Source organism: Ovis canadensis, chromosome 17 (genome assembly GCF_042477335.2).
Source record: "Ovis canadensis isolate MfBH-ARS-UI-01 breed Bighorn chromosome 17, ARS-UI_OviCan_v2, whole genome shotgun sequence".
Classification (NCBI taxonomy): Eukaryota; Metazoa; Chordata; class Mammalia; order Artiodactyla; family Bovidae; genus Ovis; species Ovis canadensis.
The window spans coordinates 75,692,021-75,710,442 of NC_091261.1; the positions used below are offsets into that span (position 1 = coordinate 75,692,021).

General features: G+C 53.3%; 1 protein-coding gene across 1 annotated transcript in view; it reads left to right on the forward strand.

Annotated features, from left to right (window-relative positions):
* Positions 1 to 18,422, forward strand: part of KIAA1671 (KIAA1671 ortholog) — a 181,010-nt gene that overhangs the window by 53,871 nt on the left and 108,717 nt on the right. The window contains exons 4-6 of the mRNA XM_069558292.1: positions 1,433 to 1,520; positions 4,075 to 6,804; positions 15,746 to 15,880. Coding sequence (XP_069414393.1) covers positions 1,433 to 1,520; positions 4,075 to 6,804; positions 15,746 to 15,880 — 2,953 coding nt within the window. The remainder of the gene's footprint in view (positions 1 to 1,432; positions 1,521 to 4,074; positions 6,805 to 15,745; positions 15,881 to 18,422) is intronic.

Consider the following 18,422-nt stretch of genomic DNA (forward strand, 5'->3'; position numbering starts at 1 on the left):
CCGCAAGTGGCTTTTCAGCTAAGATAGGGAGATGCCACCGGGGTGTGTCGCCAGCTCATTAATGGCACGCACGCCACCGACATAGTTTGTCAGCAGTTGAGCTCCCTGGGGGCGGGAGCTCTGGGCAGACTGCCCTCCTGGCCCTGGGAACCAGGGCGACCAGCTCGGCCAGAGCTGAGACCACTGGCTGTCAGCATTTAGAATGACCTGGAAAAAAAAATTATCGATGCCTGACCCCCACCCCTGGAGACTCTGATTCAGCAGATCTGGGGAGGGCTTCTCATCTTGGTTTTTCAAAATCTCCAAAGTAATTTTCATGTGTAGCCAGGCTTGAGAACCCCTGAATTCAGGAAACAGAGAAAGAGGGGAGCTCCCTGGCCATTCAGTGGTTAGGACTCAGTGCTTTTGCCAGGTTCAGTCCCTAGTCAGGGAGCTAAAATCATGCAAGCTACATGGTGTGGCCAAATAATAAAACCAGGGAACAGAGGAAGGGGCACCCATGTCAGGACCTCATGTACCTCCCCTCCCTGAGTCCCCCGCCCCTCAGTCCCTCAGGTTATTCCCATCTGACAGGTAGGGAAACTGAGGCTCTGGGTTTAGAAACAACTGCACAGCCTCATGCGTCCCCAGAGCCAGCCCTTGGACTGCTGCCCGTGGGTCAAGTTCAAGATGTTTGATTTGTCTCACCTCCCTCTTCTCTGCAGGCCCCCAACCCTGAACTAATCTTTTAGCCTCCGCTCCAGAGAACTCGGCAGAGATGGGGAAAAGTCTAGCTCCAACTCCCCTTTCTCTCATTTCCCCTTGACAGCTGGGAAACAGGCCCAGAGAGTGATCAAGACTGGGCCAAGGTCACCCAGAGAGGCAGAGGCCAGCCTGTTCCCCGACGCATTCCCTGACCGCCCACTGCCCCCAAGTCCTGCGGTCGGTCTGCAGTGGGGCTGCTGGCTGTTGTGGGGGTGCAGCCATTAATTATCGCTCCTGGGGCATCTTCGCTCCTCTCTCTACACCCTCATGTAGCTATTAGGGCCTTGGGTAGCCTCTTATCTGACCTACAAAAGACGATAGGGAGGCGTTAATTATCCCCGTTTCATAGATGAGGAGACAGAGGCTCAGGTGAGGTCACGAGCCTGAGCCAAGCTCCCTCAGTGGGGAGGCAGGAAGGAGAGCTGGCACGAACACCCGGGCCCCTTCCCCCGAGCCTGGGGCTGCCGCCGTCCCAGCGATGCTGTGCTTACGGTAGGCTGTCTCCCTCCCGGCCCGAGAGGTTTGGCGACTGGAAAGAACACGTCCCATCTTGGAGGAAATGGGGCAGGGTTGCTCTGATGATCTCAGTGCTTGTTCACCCCTGGGTTCCTGAACCAGTTACGGGGTGTGGGCTGGAGGGAGTCCCAGCTTCTGGCCGCGCACAAGTAACTTGGGTCTCTTGTGCCAGGTTTTCCAGTTCAGCTTCAAGCAACGACGTCAGATATGAAAAGTGTTTGGAGCTGAGCGGTGAGCTCCCCAGAGAACCAAGAGAAAAGGTAAGAAGCCGCTTGGCAAGTCCTTTTTTTCCCCCAGTGGGTAGTGATACTGGAAAAAGGGCTTTTACAATCTTGAAGATCCAGGAAAGACTCAGAAACCTCTCATGGACTATAAGACTTTTTTTTTTCCTTTCACGTTGGGACTTTTAAAGTCCCTTCTGGTATGATAGACTGTGATACTCTGCTCTGTGTGTGTGTGTGTGTGTGTGTGTGTGTGTGTGTGTGAGAGTCAGTCGTGTCCAACTCTTCGTGACCCCATGGACTGCAGCCTCGCCAGGCTCCTCTGCCCATGGGATTCTCCAGGCAAGAATACTGGAGTGGGTTGCCGTTTCCTTCTCCAGGGGATCTTCTTAACCCAGGGATCGAACTTGAGTCTGCTGCCTTGAAGGCAGGTTCTTTACCATCTGAGCCATGAGGAATGCCCCATGATTCGCTGTTCCTTGCTGTTGAATACTGTTTGCAAATATAATCGTCAGGCATTAATTTTTGTCTGTGCAGACAGGAGGAGGATATGGCTTTTCCTGTGTAAGAATGTCTGCTTTTTTGAGAAATTAATGAAATTTTGAAAAGTTGGGACTTCCCTGGTGGTCCAGTGGCTAAGACTCCCAGCTTCCAATGCTGAGGGCCCAAGTTTGATCCCTGGTCAGGGAACTAGATCCCACATGCTGCAACTAAGACCTGGTGCAGCCAAATGAAATTTTTAAAAATGTTAATAGAGGGTTTCACTGGTGGCTCAGTGGTAAAGAATCCACCTGCCAATGCAGGAGACACAGATTCGATCCGTGATCCGGGGAAATCCGACATGCCTTGGAGCAACTAAGACCATGCACGGCAAGTATTGAGTCTGTGCTCTAAAGCTCATCCTCTGAGACAAGAGAAGCCACCCCCGTGAGAAGCCCGTGCACCACAGAGAGCAGCCCCTGCTCGCCGAAACTAGAGAAAAGCCTGCATAGCAATGAAGACCCAGCACAGCCAAAAATAAATAAATAAAAATCAAAAACGTCAATAGAAACCCCCTCAACTCCCCCCCATTATGCCCCCAGCTCCTTTCCTCACCCCCTCATTTGTCAGCTAGGAGAAGGAGAAAAAAATCACCAGCAATTGCTTAGAAAGTATTTTCGGTTAGTCTGTTTAATTTTTTTTTAAAAAAGCTCATAAAATAACTGCTGGGTATCATGGATGTGTGATTGATGCTTTCTGAAATTTTGAGTTTTTCTTTTATTTATTTACTTATTTTAATTGGAGGATAATTGCTTTACAAGGTTGTGTTGGTTTCTGCCATCCATCAGTATGAATCAGCCTTAAGTTTATCCACGTGTCCCCTCCCTCTTGACCCTCCCTCCCGCCCCGTCCTGGCCCTCTAGGTTGTCACAGAGCCCTGTTTTTTTGTTTTTTTTTCAGAGCCCTGTTTTGAGCTCAGTTTTTTCTTGAACAGCTTTATTGAGGTACAACAGACATAGAGTGAACTGGACGTATTTAAGGCGTAAGAGCAGGTGAACTCTGACTTCTGTGTACATCTGTCGAACCATAAAGACAGAGGACATTTCCAGCGCCTGCAAGTTTCTTCTTTGTAATTCCCCCCACCGAACCCCCTCTTCCCCCAAAGCAACTACCGATCTGCTTTCAGTCACTACAGATTCACTTCATTTTCTAGATTTTTATATAAATGGAACCAATGCTCTTTTTTGTTTTCGGTCAGATTGATTGATCTCTCTTCTCCGCTGCTTATCTACATGCATATATGTATATACATGCACACACCCCTACAGTTTTTTTAAATGGTATCATAGTTCCTCCATCTGCTTTTCTTCCATCAACACAACAGCGCTTTAAGTGTCCTTCGATCTTAGGACATTGGGAACCACCCCCTCTCTGTGGGTCCAAGTGCCTGTGTGGTAGTCAGCTGTTTGCATATATCAAAATTTATTTAGCCCTTCAGATGGGCATCTAGGCTCTTCTGTTTCGCTGACAGTTCTGTATGACCTTTGCTGTTCAGGTGGGCTTGTGCACATGGGCAAAGCAGGGCTTCTGGGAGGAAACTGGCCAGATGAAAGGAAATGAGTGTCTTAAAGTCACAGCAGATGTACTGAATGGCTCAAGAGCCCATTTGTCCGCTCGCCAGCGGGGGCGAGAGTGCCTGTTTTTGCTCACTGGCTGTGTTCCGTCTGTGATACTGGATGGTTTCTCACTGCTGTGATTTTAAAAGCAGCCATTTCAGTCACCTCACCTCTTCCTTTCCATTTCAATCCTTTGACCTATACCTGGCAGTCTAATAGGCAAGACTTCACCTTCCAGTATAGGGGATGCTGGTTTGATCCCTGGCTGGGGGGCCTAAGATCCCATACTCCAAATAACCTAAACCATAAAACAGAAGCAGCATAGTTAACAAATTCAATAAAGACTTAAAAAATGGTCCACATTAAAAAAAAAAAAAAACTTTATTGAATTTGTTATAATGTTGTAGCAAACCTTTACAAATAAACATCAAAAATTTTTTTCAATCTTTAAAATTAAGTAAGTTAGATTGTTTCTTTTTTGTTGTTTGTTTTCCCAGCCAAAGGACAGGCATGGTGTCGAGGGAACATCTGTCACAAGAAGTCCCTGGAAGTCTGGTCCGCCCCGGGAGAAACCCAGACAGACAGAGCGGAAAGACGGTTCTGACCGCGTCCCCGGCGGCGCTCGGGGTGAAAGCGCGGTGGGGGCCCGGAGCCCTTCCGAAGGCACCCCGGATGATGAGGGAAGCTTCCAGACCGTATGGGCCACGGTGTTCGACAATCACGTGGAGAAGCACACCGTGGCCGCCCCCTCGGGACGCAGTCCCTGGGCCACCACCCCCAGGGACCTGGCCGACATCTCGGAGCCCAAATCCAGGCTCCTTGGACCCAGAAGCTCTTTCCCGCAAACCGCAGCCCTGAAGCGAGAGTGGCTGGAAGATCCTGACCTGGAGCGAGGAGGAGGGGCCGCCTTCTCCAGCTGCGAGCCCAGACAGCATCGCACGTCCTCCCTGCTGGGAAGGCACCCTGGGGGCGAAAAGGGCAGCCATCACCCCTTCCTCAAGCTCCTGGAGAGCGCCCCCGCGCCCGAGAGGGTTGAGCCCAGGTACGACGTCGTGCACGCCTTCGGGGAGCGCGCGCACAGCGAGGCCGTCCCCACAGCGCCCGAGGAGAAGGCCCTGACGCTCCGCAGCGGCCGCTCTCGGCCCCCGCTGTCCCAGGAGGTCACCCATGCCGTGACTGCTGCCGATCCCAAGTGCAGGCCGGAGGGCCAGGTGGGGTCTGTCCAAAGGGCCAGTTTGATCTGGGAAGCCCGAGGGACCCGTGAGGTCAGCGGGCCAAAGCCCGAGTTCCACCGAGAGCCTAAGGACACACATGGAGGCAGCTGCCCGTCACCCAGATGGACAGGCGGGGTGGCCGTGAGCTGGCACAAAGCCGGCGTGGGGCTCAGCGAAGGCAGAGCCTCAGAGCCTCGCCCCGAGGCCACCTCCTCGAGGACTACCCTGGAGGCCCAGCAGCCGGGGACCGAAGGGGCCGGAATCCAGCCGGGGGAGAGGGCTCCGCCCCGGGCGGCGCCCCCAGAGCCTCTTCCCAGGGCCAAGGATGAAGCCGATGACTCTCGAGTGCAGCCTCAGGCGGACGTGCCGGGGCAGACGGTGCCCCTGGCCATGGCTGGCAGCCAAGAGCCCGAAGCCAGGAGGCGGAGGGCGAGCCCTGGCGACCAGAGGCTGGACAGATGGAGGCGGCGGACCCTGCCCCACGACGTGAAGTTCGATGAGTTCAGCTTTCTGCCCCCAGAGCATTCGTCCAGGGCGGACCACCTGAGCCCCACGGGCCCGGGTGCCTTAGGAAAGCCCCAGCTACTCTCGGGTCTGGAGGGGACCCGGCAGGGGAGCCCAGATACGTCACTGGACCGGGTTCTTCCCGCAGCAAAGCAGGGGTCGCCTGTGGAACCCAAGGCGACTTTTTTTGCTGTGACCTATCAGATCCCTGACACTCAGAAAGCCAAGAGCGTGGTTAGGCCGGGGCCTGAAAACTGGACAGAACCTTCTAGAAAAGCAGCCCCTCCCCTATCCCCTCTTTTTTACACCCCTACCTCGGTTTCTCTGAACCGTGAAGAGCTGCTGGAGACCGTGGGCGGTAAAAACCGGGCCCCGGGCAGAGAACGCGAGCACGCAAGCTTTCCAAAGCCGACAGAGCATCCGGCGTCCCTCGGGGACAGGATTCTGGGCTCCCCGGGTGAGAGGATCTCCGACGCCGATGCCGTGTGGGTCCGTCGGGGCCCGGGAGGCGGCGGTGGTTTTCAGAACGGCTGGAGGGACAGCGGGAACAAGACGCCCCCTGGCGGCGCTCCCCAAACACCCCCGGCTTTCAGAAGTCCACCGAAAGCCAGCGAGCTCCTGGTCCGAAGGAAGCCGGAAGCGGTCAGTGAGACGTTCCCAGGTAAAGCCAAGGCGGGCTACAGGTCCAGCGTCCTCGATATCGATGCACTGATGGCGGAGTATCAGAGGCCGCCGGCCGGAAGCCCGCGGGAGGCTCAGGAGTGGATGGCGGGTCCGCCCGCAGAGCTCAGGGGCTTGGACCCCGAGAGGCCCGGGCTGCAGGGTGAGGCGGATCAGAGACGGAGGAGCCTAAAGGAGCGCCCCGAAGCCGAGGCTCCCCAGAGACAGGCCAGTTTTGCCGAAACCAACCCTGGTTCCACTCCTGGCTCCAGCAATTACCTGGCAGAGACGCCGGGGGCAGCCACCCACAAGGTCAGCTCTCCCCTCTGGGGCCCGCCCCACTCGGCTCCTCCTGAAAAGAATCCAGGGGCCTCTTTGGGTCCTGCCGCTGGCCCCCGGAAGAAAGGCCCGGGGATCCCTGAGGATGAGAAGACCTTTGTTAGTAAACATCACAGCGCGAAGTGCCAGCATCCCCCGGCCGAGTCAAAGCCCGCCACTGCCTGGGCGGATCCAGGCGCCGGGGCCAGCATGCAGCCCAGGTCGTCCCCCGCCGACCAGAGGAAAGGAACCCCGAGGAAATCCCCGGGGAGGGGCGAGGAGAGCGGTGTGGCCCCGTGGGCTGACCACCTGCGCGACTTGGGAAGGTCACCGCTGGATGTCAAGAGGGCCTATTCGGAGAAAGGCCCGCCTCTCAAAATCCGAGAGGGCCTGTCCATCATGCAGGAAGCCAGAGAGAGGAGGCAGGAGCAGCCCAAAGGAAGGCCCGGTCTCCCCAGGGAGAGTGCGGAGGCTAGAGACACCAAGGCCGGGCTCTGTCGGCAGGAGTCGGGGAATCGAGACAGTCAAAAGGTGAGTAGGAAGGCTGTTGCAGTTTTCTCAAACGCGGACATGCAGGCCAGAGGCCTCAATCTCAGGACCTGCGTGGGCCTGGTGGGCCTGGGGATGAGTGGAGTCAGGCGGGGTGTGAGGCGCTAAGGAGCGGTAGGGCTTGTGGCAAATGGAGCCCTCAAGCCGTCTCTGAAGGGGGCAAACTTTGCACAGTCCCAGCTGGTTCTCAACAAGCGGGGAGAGGGGTCCTGAGATGGCAGATCTGATTTATCAAGAGAATTTGAAAGATCCACATTTTGGCCAGTAGTCCCTTCCCCCATCGTGAAATGGGGACAACGTATTGAAAAAAAGAAATGCTGTTTTGTTCAAACAAAACTTGTCTGCCAGCTCTGTGCACAGCCCGTGGGCTTATCAGTTTGAAATCCCTGGCCTAGAATGGTAACACTAGGTATCCTTTATTGAGCGCCTGCTGTTTTCCAGTATGCTGCACCAGGTCCATCATGGTATCCCCAGACTCCAGTACCACACCTGACGTTTCGTGATCATTCACGGAGTTGTTGAGTGAATGATCTCAGGTGAGACAATCCACGGAAGAGGGATTGTCATGGGTTGGGTTTCTCCAGAAGCAGCCGCCTGCGGGGTGTTTCAGGAGGTGATCCCAGAGGAACTGGGCCGGGGGACGGTCGGGGGGGGGGCCGAGAAGTGAGGCAGGGAAGGGAAGGCAGGTGATAAAGCTGTGGGCACCTGAGGCTCGTTCTTGCTGGAGACCTGTGGGGACCGCACAGGTCGCCTCTGAGCGATCCTGTCCGGGAGTCAGGGGACCTGGGGCATTTAGTTCTTCATTTCTCTCTGTCCTCACCTGAGGCTGCGTCTGGGGCTGTTAACGTTCAGATTCCTGGTGCCATGCCCAGTGGTGGAGAGGAAAATCCACACGTGACATTGGCACGTATTTGATATTTGATTGTACGACAAAGTGTCGGGCAGGGCGCCCATAGCGCCTGCTGCAGGTGCGATCATCTTGTTCAGAAGAGGAAAAACAAACTCAGGCTCAGAGGGGTTCAGTAATTTATCCCAGGTCACACAGCACCAGAGCAGCACAGCTGGTGTTTGCAGCCAGGTCTGACCTGATACCTGAGCCCTTGGGATCACGGAGGTGAGGAAGAAATCTGAGGCATGGAGTCTGCCCTCGGGAAGCTTTCGATCTCTGCGCAGAGGTCGGACAGACATGGGAGGTGAGAGCATCCTTGGTAGGAGCACAGTGTGGGCAAAGGTCCACACTGAGAAAAAAAACAGTCTGCTCTGCGGCCAGTGTGGAAACTGATGTAGGGCCCCTCCAGGTCACCCCCCATTCCAACCTAGAAAAGGGAGGTTGTGGAAATTAAGTGATAGGAGAATTCACCTGAGGTTCGGAGTGGCTTTGGCCCCACGCCTCTTCCAGGGACCACATCCGGGCTTGTGTGGGGATCTCTGCTCTGCCACTCACAGGCTCTGCTGTGTACAGAGCAGGCGCTGGCTTCCCGCAGCCTCAGTATCCCCCTCTGGAGTTAGGGGTCAATGGGGACTCCTTCCTCGCGGCACCATAGCTAGGTGGGGAGGAGATAAAGCACCCAGCCTGGGCCGGCAGGCCATGGGCCCCACAGATGCACTGAGGGTTTCACCTCCCCCGCCCCCAGGCTGTTGGGGGAGCCCGCGAAAGGGAAGAGGCCGTGGAAACGCGACACTTCATCCGTGTGCCAGCCTCGGCTCAGGGGCCTCGCGGAGGGGCCCCCAGCCCAGCCTTGGACGCCCGCCCGGGGTGCCAGGGCCCCAGGAGCGCTTGTTGTCAGGGGATCCGTTTTCTCACCACGGGGACTGGGAAGCCTTGGAGTGGCTCCCCGTTTCTCTTCTCTCCTGCCCGAGGATCTTGGGTTCTTGACATTTAAAACATAAATAAGGGCAATACTGAAGGGCAAAGTGTTGGCTGTTGAAGATTCAAACCCAGGTGGCTCAGTGGTAGAGAATCCGCCTACAATGCAGGGGGCCCTTGGAGGAGGAAATGTCAACCTACTCCGGTGTTCTTGCCTGGGAAATTCCATAGACAGGCAGAGAGGAGCCTGGCGGACTACAGCCCCTGGGTTCGCAAAGAGTCAGACACCACAGCATACACAAGCACACCAGCATATAACGTGTGAAAAAGCGTGTCCCCCTCGAACCCCCTTTCCTTTCCCGCTCCCCCAGATGCAGACACAGTTAGGGTTCTTGATCTCCTTGGAGACTGTCCGCCGCTCCAGAGTGGCTTATAAATCAATATTATGTATTGATTTTATAATTGTATTTTTCTTCTTGCAAGGATAGTGAATGCTTGGGCAAGATTTTAAACGTCATGGAAACATAAGGTTTGGGATGGAAAGCTCCCCCAAATGAGGAGTTTGGTGCTCTGGGACCCACCCCTCCAGCCCTGTTGGTGGTTCCCAGCCGTTTGGACAGCTTGGCTCCCAGGGCATGTTTGGCAAAGTTTCAGGCATTTTTTGTTGTCACAACCAGAGGAGAGTTTGCTCCGGGCATCTCAGTGGGTAGATACCAGGGAAGCTCCACCACCTCCTACAATGCACAGGACGGCTCCCAGCTCAGAGAATCCTGCCGCCCCGAGTGTACGATGTAGTTTCCAGGCTGAGGGACCCTGGTCCCAGCACAGATCGGTCAGGGCACCCTGTCGTACGGAAACAGGGCAGCATTCTACAGAAAATCCCACAACGTGCTTTGTTCTTTCCCTGCGCATTTAAATTTTTTTTTAAATGCTTTGTACAATTTTTTAAAGATTGCTGTCGGCTTGCAGTTATAACAAAATATTGGCTGTGTTCCCCGTGTTGTCCGATACCCAGTTGAGTCTGTCCTGTGCCCAACAGCTTGTGCCTCCCCTTCGCCTACCCTCGTGGTGCCTGCTCCCCCCTGCCGCCCCACTGGCAACCACCAGTTTTCTCTGTATCTGTGAGTTTCCCTCTTTGGGGTTATATTCACTAGTTTGTTGTATTTCTTAGATTCCACGTATAAGTGACATCATATATGTGCCATGTCTTCTTTACCCATCCATCTGTTGATGGGCACTTAGGTTGCTTCCATACCTTGGCAGTTAGAAATGGTGCTGCTAGAAATATTGGGGTGCAGGTATCTTTTCAAGTTAGTGTTTTTTCATATATACTCAGGTAGTGTGCTTTTAAAAATTCAACAGTGAGAAACAGTGCGTCCATCACCACCTGATTATTTTTAATGGCTGCAAAGCAGTTTGTTATGTGACTGAGCCCAAGCTTTTTTTAATCAAGGCTCTTGCAGATGTACATTTGGGTTGGTTTGAGTTCTAGGCCCCCACGGAGCATCTTGAGGCACATGTTTGCTTCCTGGGATGAGGATTTCTTGATTGACAGCCAGTTCTGCTCATGGGCCCCCACCATGGGGTGTGATTGCGATTAAGGTGATTCTTCCTTTCCTTTCTTTCCCTCGATCCCTCTTTCTTTCTTTTTTTCACTTAACGTTTATCAAACTTTGTCCCAGGCCCAGTTATAGTATCTCCTTTCATCAGATGGTTTATTTTCGTTTCAAGAAAGAATAGTTTCAGGTTCGCGCGTGCTGAGTTGCCTCAGTCGTATCTGGGCCCCAGGGATGCCAGGTGGACCCAGTCCACCGATTCAGCCTGTGCCGTCCGTCGGCAGCCACTAGCCGCGCGGGATTCTTTCAGTGTAAGTCAGTTAACACTAAGACCCAGATGCAGTTTCTCAGTCACACTGAGAAACGGCCGTCGCCCTGGGCAGCCCAGATGGAGAACGTCATCACAGTCACAGAACTTCCCAGTGGACAGCGCCCGTCCAGACGGGCAAGCCGAGCAAGGGGTTGGGATCACTCAGAGAGTGGTAAGTCCAGGGAGACAGAGTAACCTCCCCGGCACCCCCTTCTTCTAAGGGAGTGACCCGGCAGATGCTGTGGGAGTGATGGCGGAGCCCCAGACCGGCCAGGGTCTGCAGCGAGAAGGTGGAAACAGCAAGTGGAGACACCCCCGCGTGGGGACGAGTGGTCCTGTGGACGCTGGGGGCACCCCAGTGGGCCCCGGGGGTGCTGGCCAGAGCTGAGCTGGAGAGGCGAGGAGGGGCCAGAGCGCAGGGGAGCCACCAGAGGGTTCTGAGCGCTGCTGCCACCGTCTGTGTCTCAGAGAGACCCCCTGACTGCTCTAGGGGTGAGGGTGGAGGCAGGGAGGCCCGTGAGGAGGCTGCCGTGGGCCTCCGACAGGTGACAGGGCTTGTACCGGGTGGTGGCCGTGGAGGGTTAGCAGCTCTTTTTGAGGCGATGGTACCAACTCTGTTATTGTTGTCTAGTGGCTAAGGCCTGTCCGACTCTTTGTAACCCCATGGACTGTAGCCCGCCAGGCTCCTCTGTCCATGGGGTTTCCCAGGCAGGAATACTGGAGTGGGTTGCCATTTCCTTCTCCTGGGTATCTTCCCATCCCAAGGACTGAGCCTAGGTCTCCTGCATTGGTAGATGGATTTTTTTTTTTTTTTTTTTTTAACCATTGAGCCGCCAAGGAAGGTGGGTAGCAGCTTTGAAAGTGAAAGTTTAGTTGCTCAGTCCTGCCCGACTCTTTGCAGCCCCATGGACTGTAGCCTACCAGGCTCCTCCGTCCATGGGATTTTCCCGGCAAGAGTACGGGAGTGGGTTGCTATTTCCTTCTCCAAGGTAGCTGCTTTCAGTTCAGTTCAGTTCAGTTCAGTTCAGTCGCTCAGTCGTGTCCGACTCTGTGACCCCATGAATCACAGCACGCCAGGCCTCCCTGTTCATCACCATCTCCCGGAGTTCTCTCAGACTAACGTCCATCGAGTCCGTGATGCCATCCAGCCATCTCATCCTCTGTCATCCCCTTCTCCTCCTGCCTTCAATCCCTCCCAGCATCAGAGTCTTTTCCAATGAGTCAACTCTTCACATGAGGTGGCCAAAGTACTGGAGCTTCAGCTTTAGCATCATTCCTTCCAAAGAAATCCCAGGGTTGATCTCCTTCAGAATGGACTGGTTGGATCTCCTTGCAGTCCAAGGGACTCTCAAGAGTCTTCGCCAACACCACAGTTCAAAAGCATCAATTCTTCGGCGCTCAACCTTCTTCACAGTCCAACTCTCATATCCATACATGACCACAGGATAAACCATAGCCTTGACTAGACAGACCTTAGTCGGCAAAGTAATGTCTCTGCTTTTGAATATACTGTTTAGGTGGGTCATAACTTTTCTTCCAAGGAGTAAGCCTCTTTTAATTTCATGGCTGTATTCACCATCTGCAGTGATTTTGGAGCCCAAAAAAAATAAAGTCTGACACTGTTTCCACTGTTTCCCCATCTATTTCCCATGAAGTGATGGGACCAGATGCCATGATCTTCGTTTTCTGAATGTTGAGCTTTAAGCCAACTTTTTCACTCTCCTCTTTCACTTTCATCAAGAGGCTTTTTAGCTCCTCTTCACTTTCTGCCATAAGGGTGGTGTCATCTGCATATCTGAGGTTATTGATATTTCTCCTGGCAATCTTGATTCCAGCTTGTGCTTCTTCCAGCCCAGCGTTTCTCATGATGTACTCTGCATAGAAGTTAAATAAGCAGGGTGACAATATACAGCCTTGACGTACTCCTTTTCCTATTTGGAACCAGTCTGTTGTTCCATGTCCAGTTCTAACTGTTGCTTCCTGACCTGTATACAGATTTCTCAAGAGGCAGGTTAGGTGGTCTGGTATTCCCATCTCTTTCAGAATTTTCCATAGTTTATTGTGATCCACACAGTCAAAGGCTTTGGCATAGTCAATAAAGCAGAAGTAGATGTTTTTCTGGAAGTCTCTTGCTTTTTCCATGATCCAGCAGATGTTGGCAATTTGATCTCTGGTTCCTCTGCCTTTTCTAAAACCAGCTTGAACATCAGGGAGTTCACGGTTCACGTATTGCTGAAGCCTGGCTTGGAGAATTTTGAGCATTACTTTACTAGCATGTGAGATGAGTGCAATTGTGCGGTAGTTTGAGCATTCTTTGGCATTGCCTTTCTTTGGAACTGGAATGAAAACTGACCTTTTCCAGTCCTGTGACCACTGCTGAGTTTTCCAAATTTGCTGGCATATTGAGTGCAGCACTTTCACAGCATTATCTTTCAGGATTTGAAACTGATACAGAATTTTCATGGCCCATGCAAGAACTCATTTATTTATTTAACATGTATTGTTTGCTTATTTGACTGTGCTGGATCTTAGTTTGGGCATGTGGGATCTTGTTCCCTGACCAGGCATCAAGCCTAGGCCCCCTGCTTTAGGAGCTCAGAGTCTGAGCCACTGGACCACCAGGGAGGTCCCTGTTCACCCATTTAAGGTGTACAGTTAATTTAATGGCTTCTAGTATATTCCCAGAGCTCTGCAACCATCATCACATTCAGTTTTAAGTATCTTCATCACCCCTTAGAAAGCCCTGTACGCACTGACCAGTCGCCGCCTGCTCTCCTAACTAACACTCTCAGTCCCGATTAGCCATTCACCTACCTTCTGTCTGTAGATTCGCCTGTTCTGGACAAATCGAACGGAGTGGTCATTTATTACTTACCTCTTGCACCTGGCTTAGAGTTTTCAAGGGCCATGCGTTTTGTAGCGTATATCGGTACTTCCTTTTCATGGCTGAATACTATTCTGCAGTATAGATGCACCCCGTTTTATCTATCCATTTATCAGCATTAGGCATATCTGGGTTGTCCCAACTCTTTGACCATCATGGAGAAAGCCACCATGAACGTTTCTGTACGAGTTTTTGTGTGGAGATATGCTTTCATATCTTTGGCTGTGTCCCTGGGAGAGGCATTGCTGGGTCACATGGTAATACCTCCAGTTTTTTCCTTTGAGGGGCTGCCAGACTGTTTTCCAAAGCAGCCGCACTGTTTTACAATCACACCAGCTGTGTGTGAGGGTTCTAATTTTTCTCCATCCCAACTGACGTTTGTTATCATCCATCTTTTTGATTCTAGCCATCTTAGTGGGTATGAACTGGTATCTCACGGTGGGTTTTTTTTTTTAATTGAGATATAATTGACATGTAACGTTACAGTAGCTTCAGGTGTACAATATGGCGATTCAGTATTTGTATATATTGCGCTGTGATCACTGTGGTTTTGATTTGCATTTCCTGTCGGAGCGCCCTTTAACGTACTTACTGGCCATTTGTGTCACTTGTCGGAGTCATGTCCATTCAGACCCATTGTCTCTTTTTTAGATCATTTGTCATTTTATTATTGAGTTGTAATTATTCTTTGTACTTTCAGGATACAGATGCCTTATCAGACATAACGGTTTGCAGGAATGTTCTCCCATTTTGTGGGTTGTCTTTTCACTTTATTTCATTTTTTTTTTTTCGCTTTACTAACAGTGCCCTTTGAAGCACCAAAGGGCTATTCATTTTGATGTAGTCCAATCTTGAGCTTCTGGTGTTCTATCTAAGAAACCCTCGCTTAATCCACGAAGGTGAAGAAGATACAAGTGTGTATTTTCTTCTAAGAGTTTCCTCCTTCTGGCTCTGACATTTGGCTCTTTGATCTATTTTGAGTTGACTTTGATGGTATGTGATGTGGGGTTGGCAGCATGTTTTGAAGGCAGAGTCGACCAGATATAGAGAGAGGGGAGATAGAGGACGGCCTGAGGATCTTGGCCTGCCCAGCCGGTGACCGGAAAAGCGAAGACACGCGATTGGAGGCGGGGAATCTAGGGGCCTGTTTTGGCACATGAGGTCTCAGACCAGCGTGGGCAGTGAGTAGACATGGTCAGCGGGCAGTGGGACCCACAAGTCCGGAGTCCCAGCATGGAGAGACAGAGTCCAGATGGGATTTATTGAAGCCATGGGGCGTGACGAGAAGTGGGTGAGTGGCCCGTGTGGCTGGCCTGGGTCACGTCTTGACACGTCGCTCTGAGATGCACAGAGGCGGGGAAGGAACAGCCCTTGAGGTTGGAGGAAAACCGGAGGGTCTCATAAGACGTCACAGAAGAGGCTGTGAGGCAAGGGGTCAGCCTTGCCCTTCACTCATGCTGTGTGTTCTTAAGCAGATGCCTCCCCTCAGTCGGGAAGATCCCCTAGAGAAGGAAATGGCAACCCACCCCAGTACCCTTGCCTGGAAAATCTCATGGACGGAGGAGCCTGGTAGGCTACAGTCCATGGGGTCGCAAAGAGTCGGACACGACAGAGCGACTTCACTTTCTTTTCACTCTCCCCTCTCTGGGCCTTTCTTTTCTTGTCGGTGCAGGGACAGTGTGAGGCCCGTAAAAGGCACCCTCCAGAGTCCCATGTTTACTGGCTTGTGACTGTATCCCCCTGTATATGAAAATAACAAGATTCACTCCAGCGCACCTACTCCATCGTATTCATGTACTGGTTCTCTCTGTATCTGCGCACGTGTGCACACGCATTCACATACATGGAAAGATGTCTGTAATGAGGCCAACCAGAAGTTACCAGTGGCTGACATTCACAGAGGGCCCATCGCACGCCGGGTGGGGGGATGGCAGGGGCTGGGGAGGCTCCCAGGTCTCACGCACGCCCGCCCCCTGCTGGCAGCTCCGAGTTCACACTCTTTCTGCCCGCTGGTCCTCTGTTGGTTCAGCCCTGAACCCAGAAGCTGAGGACTAGTGTTATGGATCTTTCCCTACATGGTCAAGTCTCAGAGGGGTCAAGGCACTCACCCGAGGTCATACGGTTATGAAGTGGCTGAGGCTGGGCTGAACCTAGACCCGCTGATCCTATATGTGACCCCCCCCCCCCCCCCCGCATCATTTGAGGTGGACCACCCACCATGGATGTGGGCAGGGGTGAGCAGAGGTGGGCATCGGGCACCCTTGCACTTTGGCCTTTGAGGTGCAGCATGGCCCCTCTCATGACATATTCTTCCTGCCAAAGGGGAAGCCCCAGTCAAATCTCTTCTTGTGTCTCCTGCGTCTCAGGGGTCACCGAGGGACCTGGGCAGGGAGCATGCCCTCCCGGACAATGAGCCTCCGCTCCGGCAGGTGAGCCCCACAACCGCGGGCCCTCGGAGGAGCCACAGCTTCTGCAAGGACAGGAGGACCGGGCCCTTCGTGGTGAGTGATGCCAGCGTGGCTGGAGCGGATGCTGCTGGGGACGTCCCAGGCTGGTCCCAGGGCCTGAGGAGGGTGAGGGTGGGCTCCCGGTGATCGTCCGGGAGCCTTCTGCGGCCTGGCTGGGCCGTGGCTCTTGTTGTGACATGAGACGGTGTTTGGCGGCTCTGCCGGGGAAGCTTCCCCTCTGGTGGGTTTGTGGCCCCCTCTGGAGGGGCAGCCCCTGGTATCTGGCACCGTGAGGTTAGAACAGGCCCTGGAGTCTTGAGAGCCCTGGGTTCACATGCTGGCACCATCTCTGCTTCTTTGAGCAACTCGCTTAATTCTTCTGCACCTCAGTTTGTTCACCAGGAAAACGGGACTGTGATTCCTGTCTGTTTTGTGCTGTTGGGAGGATGGAGTGAGATTGTGTGGGGCCCAGCGTGTCATCATTCAGACAGTAACCGGTGGTGTGGTAACAGTGGGAGGACAGCAGCATCGGGCTGGTTCTGCAGCTGGATTGCCTGGATTCATTCACATCCTGGCTCTGCATGGAGCTAGGGGTCTGACCTCAGTTTCCTCATCTATAAAATGGGTATAATAACAGCATCTACTTCATGGGCTGATGTGGGACTCAGATAACTTGAGAAGTGTTTGGCTTGCTCCTAGTTACACAGTAAACACTTTACTAACTGTTATGTTACCATTATTATGATTATTGCTTTTGTGTATCCTTTTGGCTGTCAGTGAGCTCCGCCCTTAGCCAGCACTTCTCCCTCTCAGCCTGATTCCTCACTTGTGAAAGGAGGCGGGTAAGTGAGGCAGCAGGACCCCAGGGGAACCCCCGTCTGCCCAAGCCTCAGTGTCCCCAGCTGTGCTCCAGGGCTTCACCACTTCTGATTTTCCATGATTTTCTTTTCTGTTTTTTTTTTTTTTTTTCACTTTTGTTCCATGATCCTTGGAGATGTGCTGAGCTCTGCACTTCCTCCTAAAGTCCCTCCCAGGCCCTGAGCCCTGCCTGGGGACATCTGAGATAAGCCTTTTTAAATGAGCAACACCGTTCCACACCCAAGGTCATTCTGAGTTGCAGGACTCCGTGCATTTCAGTGGTCTTTTGTGCCTGGTCCCACGTCTCAGAGACGTGGGATCCGGCAGTATTGACATCTGAGGTCCGTTCCTTCTAGCTCTGTGACCACCAGCAACAAACTTCACTTGTCTGAACCTCTGTCTCCTCCTCTGTAAAATGGGGTGAAGATGCTGCCCCTGGCAGAATTCTTGCCAAGAGCTGACAGTGAGGCTGGGGGTGACTTTGCCCGTGAAGGGACTCAGACCTTGGCTGAGAAGCCCCCGAAAATTCACAGGTGTCCAGATCTCTGCTGCTGATTCCTTTTTCACCTTTGTCTCCACTCTCTCTCAGGCACTGACTCAACTTATCTGATTGTGTGTGTGTGTTTGTGTATGTGTGTGTGAGAGAGAGAGAGAGAAGGCAAAGGTTATGGAGGGAACAGCATACCTGTCCCAGTCTCTGCTTGCTGTCCCTTCTTCTTTCTCCGTGGAGTCCTTGGGTGGCTCGCCTTGGCTCCCTTCCTCTGGTCCCAGAGGCCTCTGCCCCATTGCAGTCTGTTTGATCACCTCTCCCCTGGAGGCGTCTGGGTCTGGGTACTGAATCTGAACCAGACAGAGCTGGGGCCTCGGACCTAGGTTCCCGGCTCTCGGGACTGACGCCTACAGTTCTGGGGAGTGATCACCAGGAGGGCAGTGGTGGTGCTCTCGCTTTCTTATGCCTCCCAAATCCTGACTATGGGGACTTTAGCGCTGGGGTGCTGGGGCTCTGGAGGCTGGAAGAAGTGGGTTCAAGTTCTGGCTTTGGCACTCTGTGACCTTGGGCAGGTGACTTGATGGACCCCAATGAGCCTGTTTTTGCTTCTGTTAAAATGAGGATGGTCCTAAGTGGCCTCAAGAGTAGTTTTGTGGGCAGGAAGTGAAGTCGCTACGCGCTCAGAAGAGTAAACTCCCACTTCACGCCTTGGCGCAGGGATGGCGGTTCCTTCTCCTCCTCCACTGCCGTTGCCCTTCTTCCTCCTCCTCCTCACTCCCTCTCCTCCCCTCCTCCCTCTCTTCCTCACCTGGGCCAACTCTCTCATTATGAACAGGGAAGTTGAGGCCCCCAGAGGGGGGCCCAGGGCGACCCTGCAGGTGACGCCTGGGGTCCCTGAGCCCCGCTTGGCCGGATGGCTGCCCTGCCACTCTGGAGGTCAGAGATGGTCAGACCTGTGTTTTGCACCCCGTGGGGTATTTGGAGAGCCTCTCATTAGTGGATAAACGCCATCTGCTGTTACTTCCGTCACTCTTGATCGATGACTTTGTTCTGTTGGTTTCCAGTTGAGATTCAGGTCCATCTCCCTTTTTTGAGCCTGTGCCCCAAGCCTTGTCAATCCCCAGTCCCCCCTTCTTGTTAGGGAATATGAATCCCATTTTGCAGGGGAGGAAATTGAGGCTCAGAGAGGTTAAGCCACTTGCCTCTGGCCACACAGTCAGAAAGCGGGGGAAGCTGGAATGGACACTG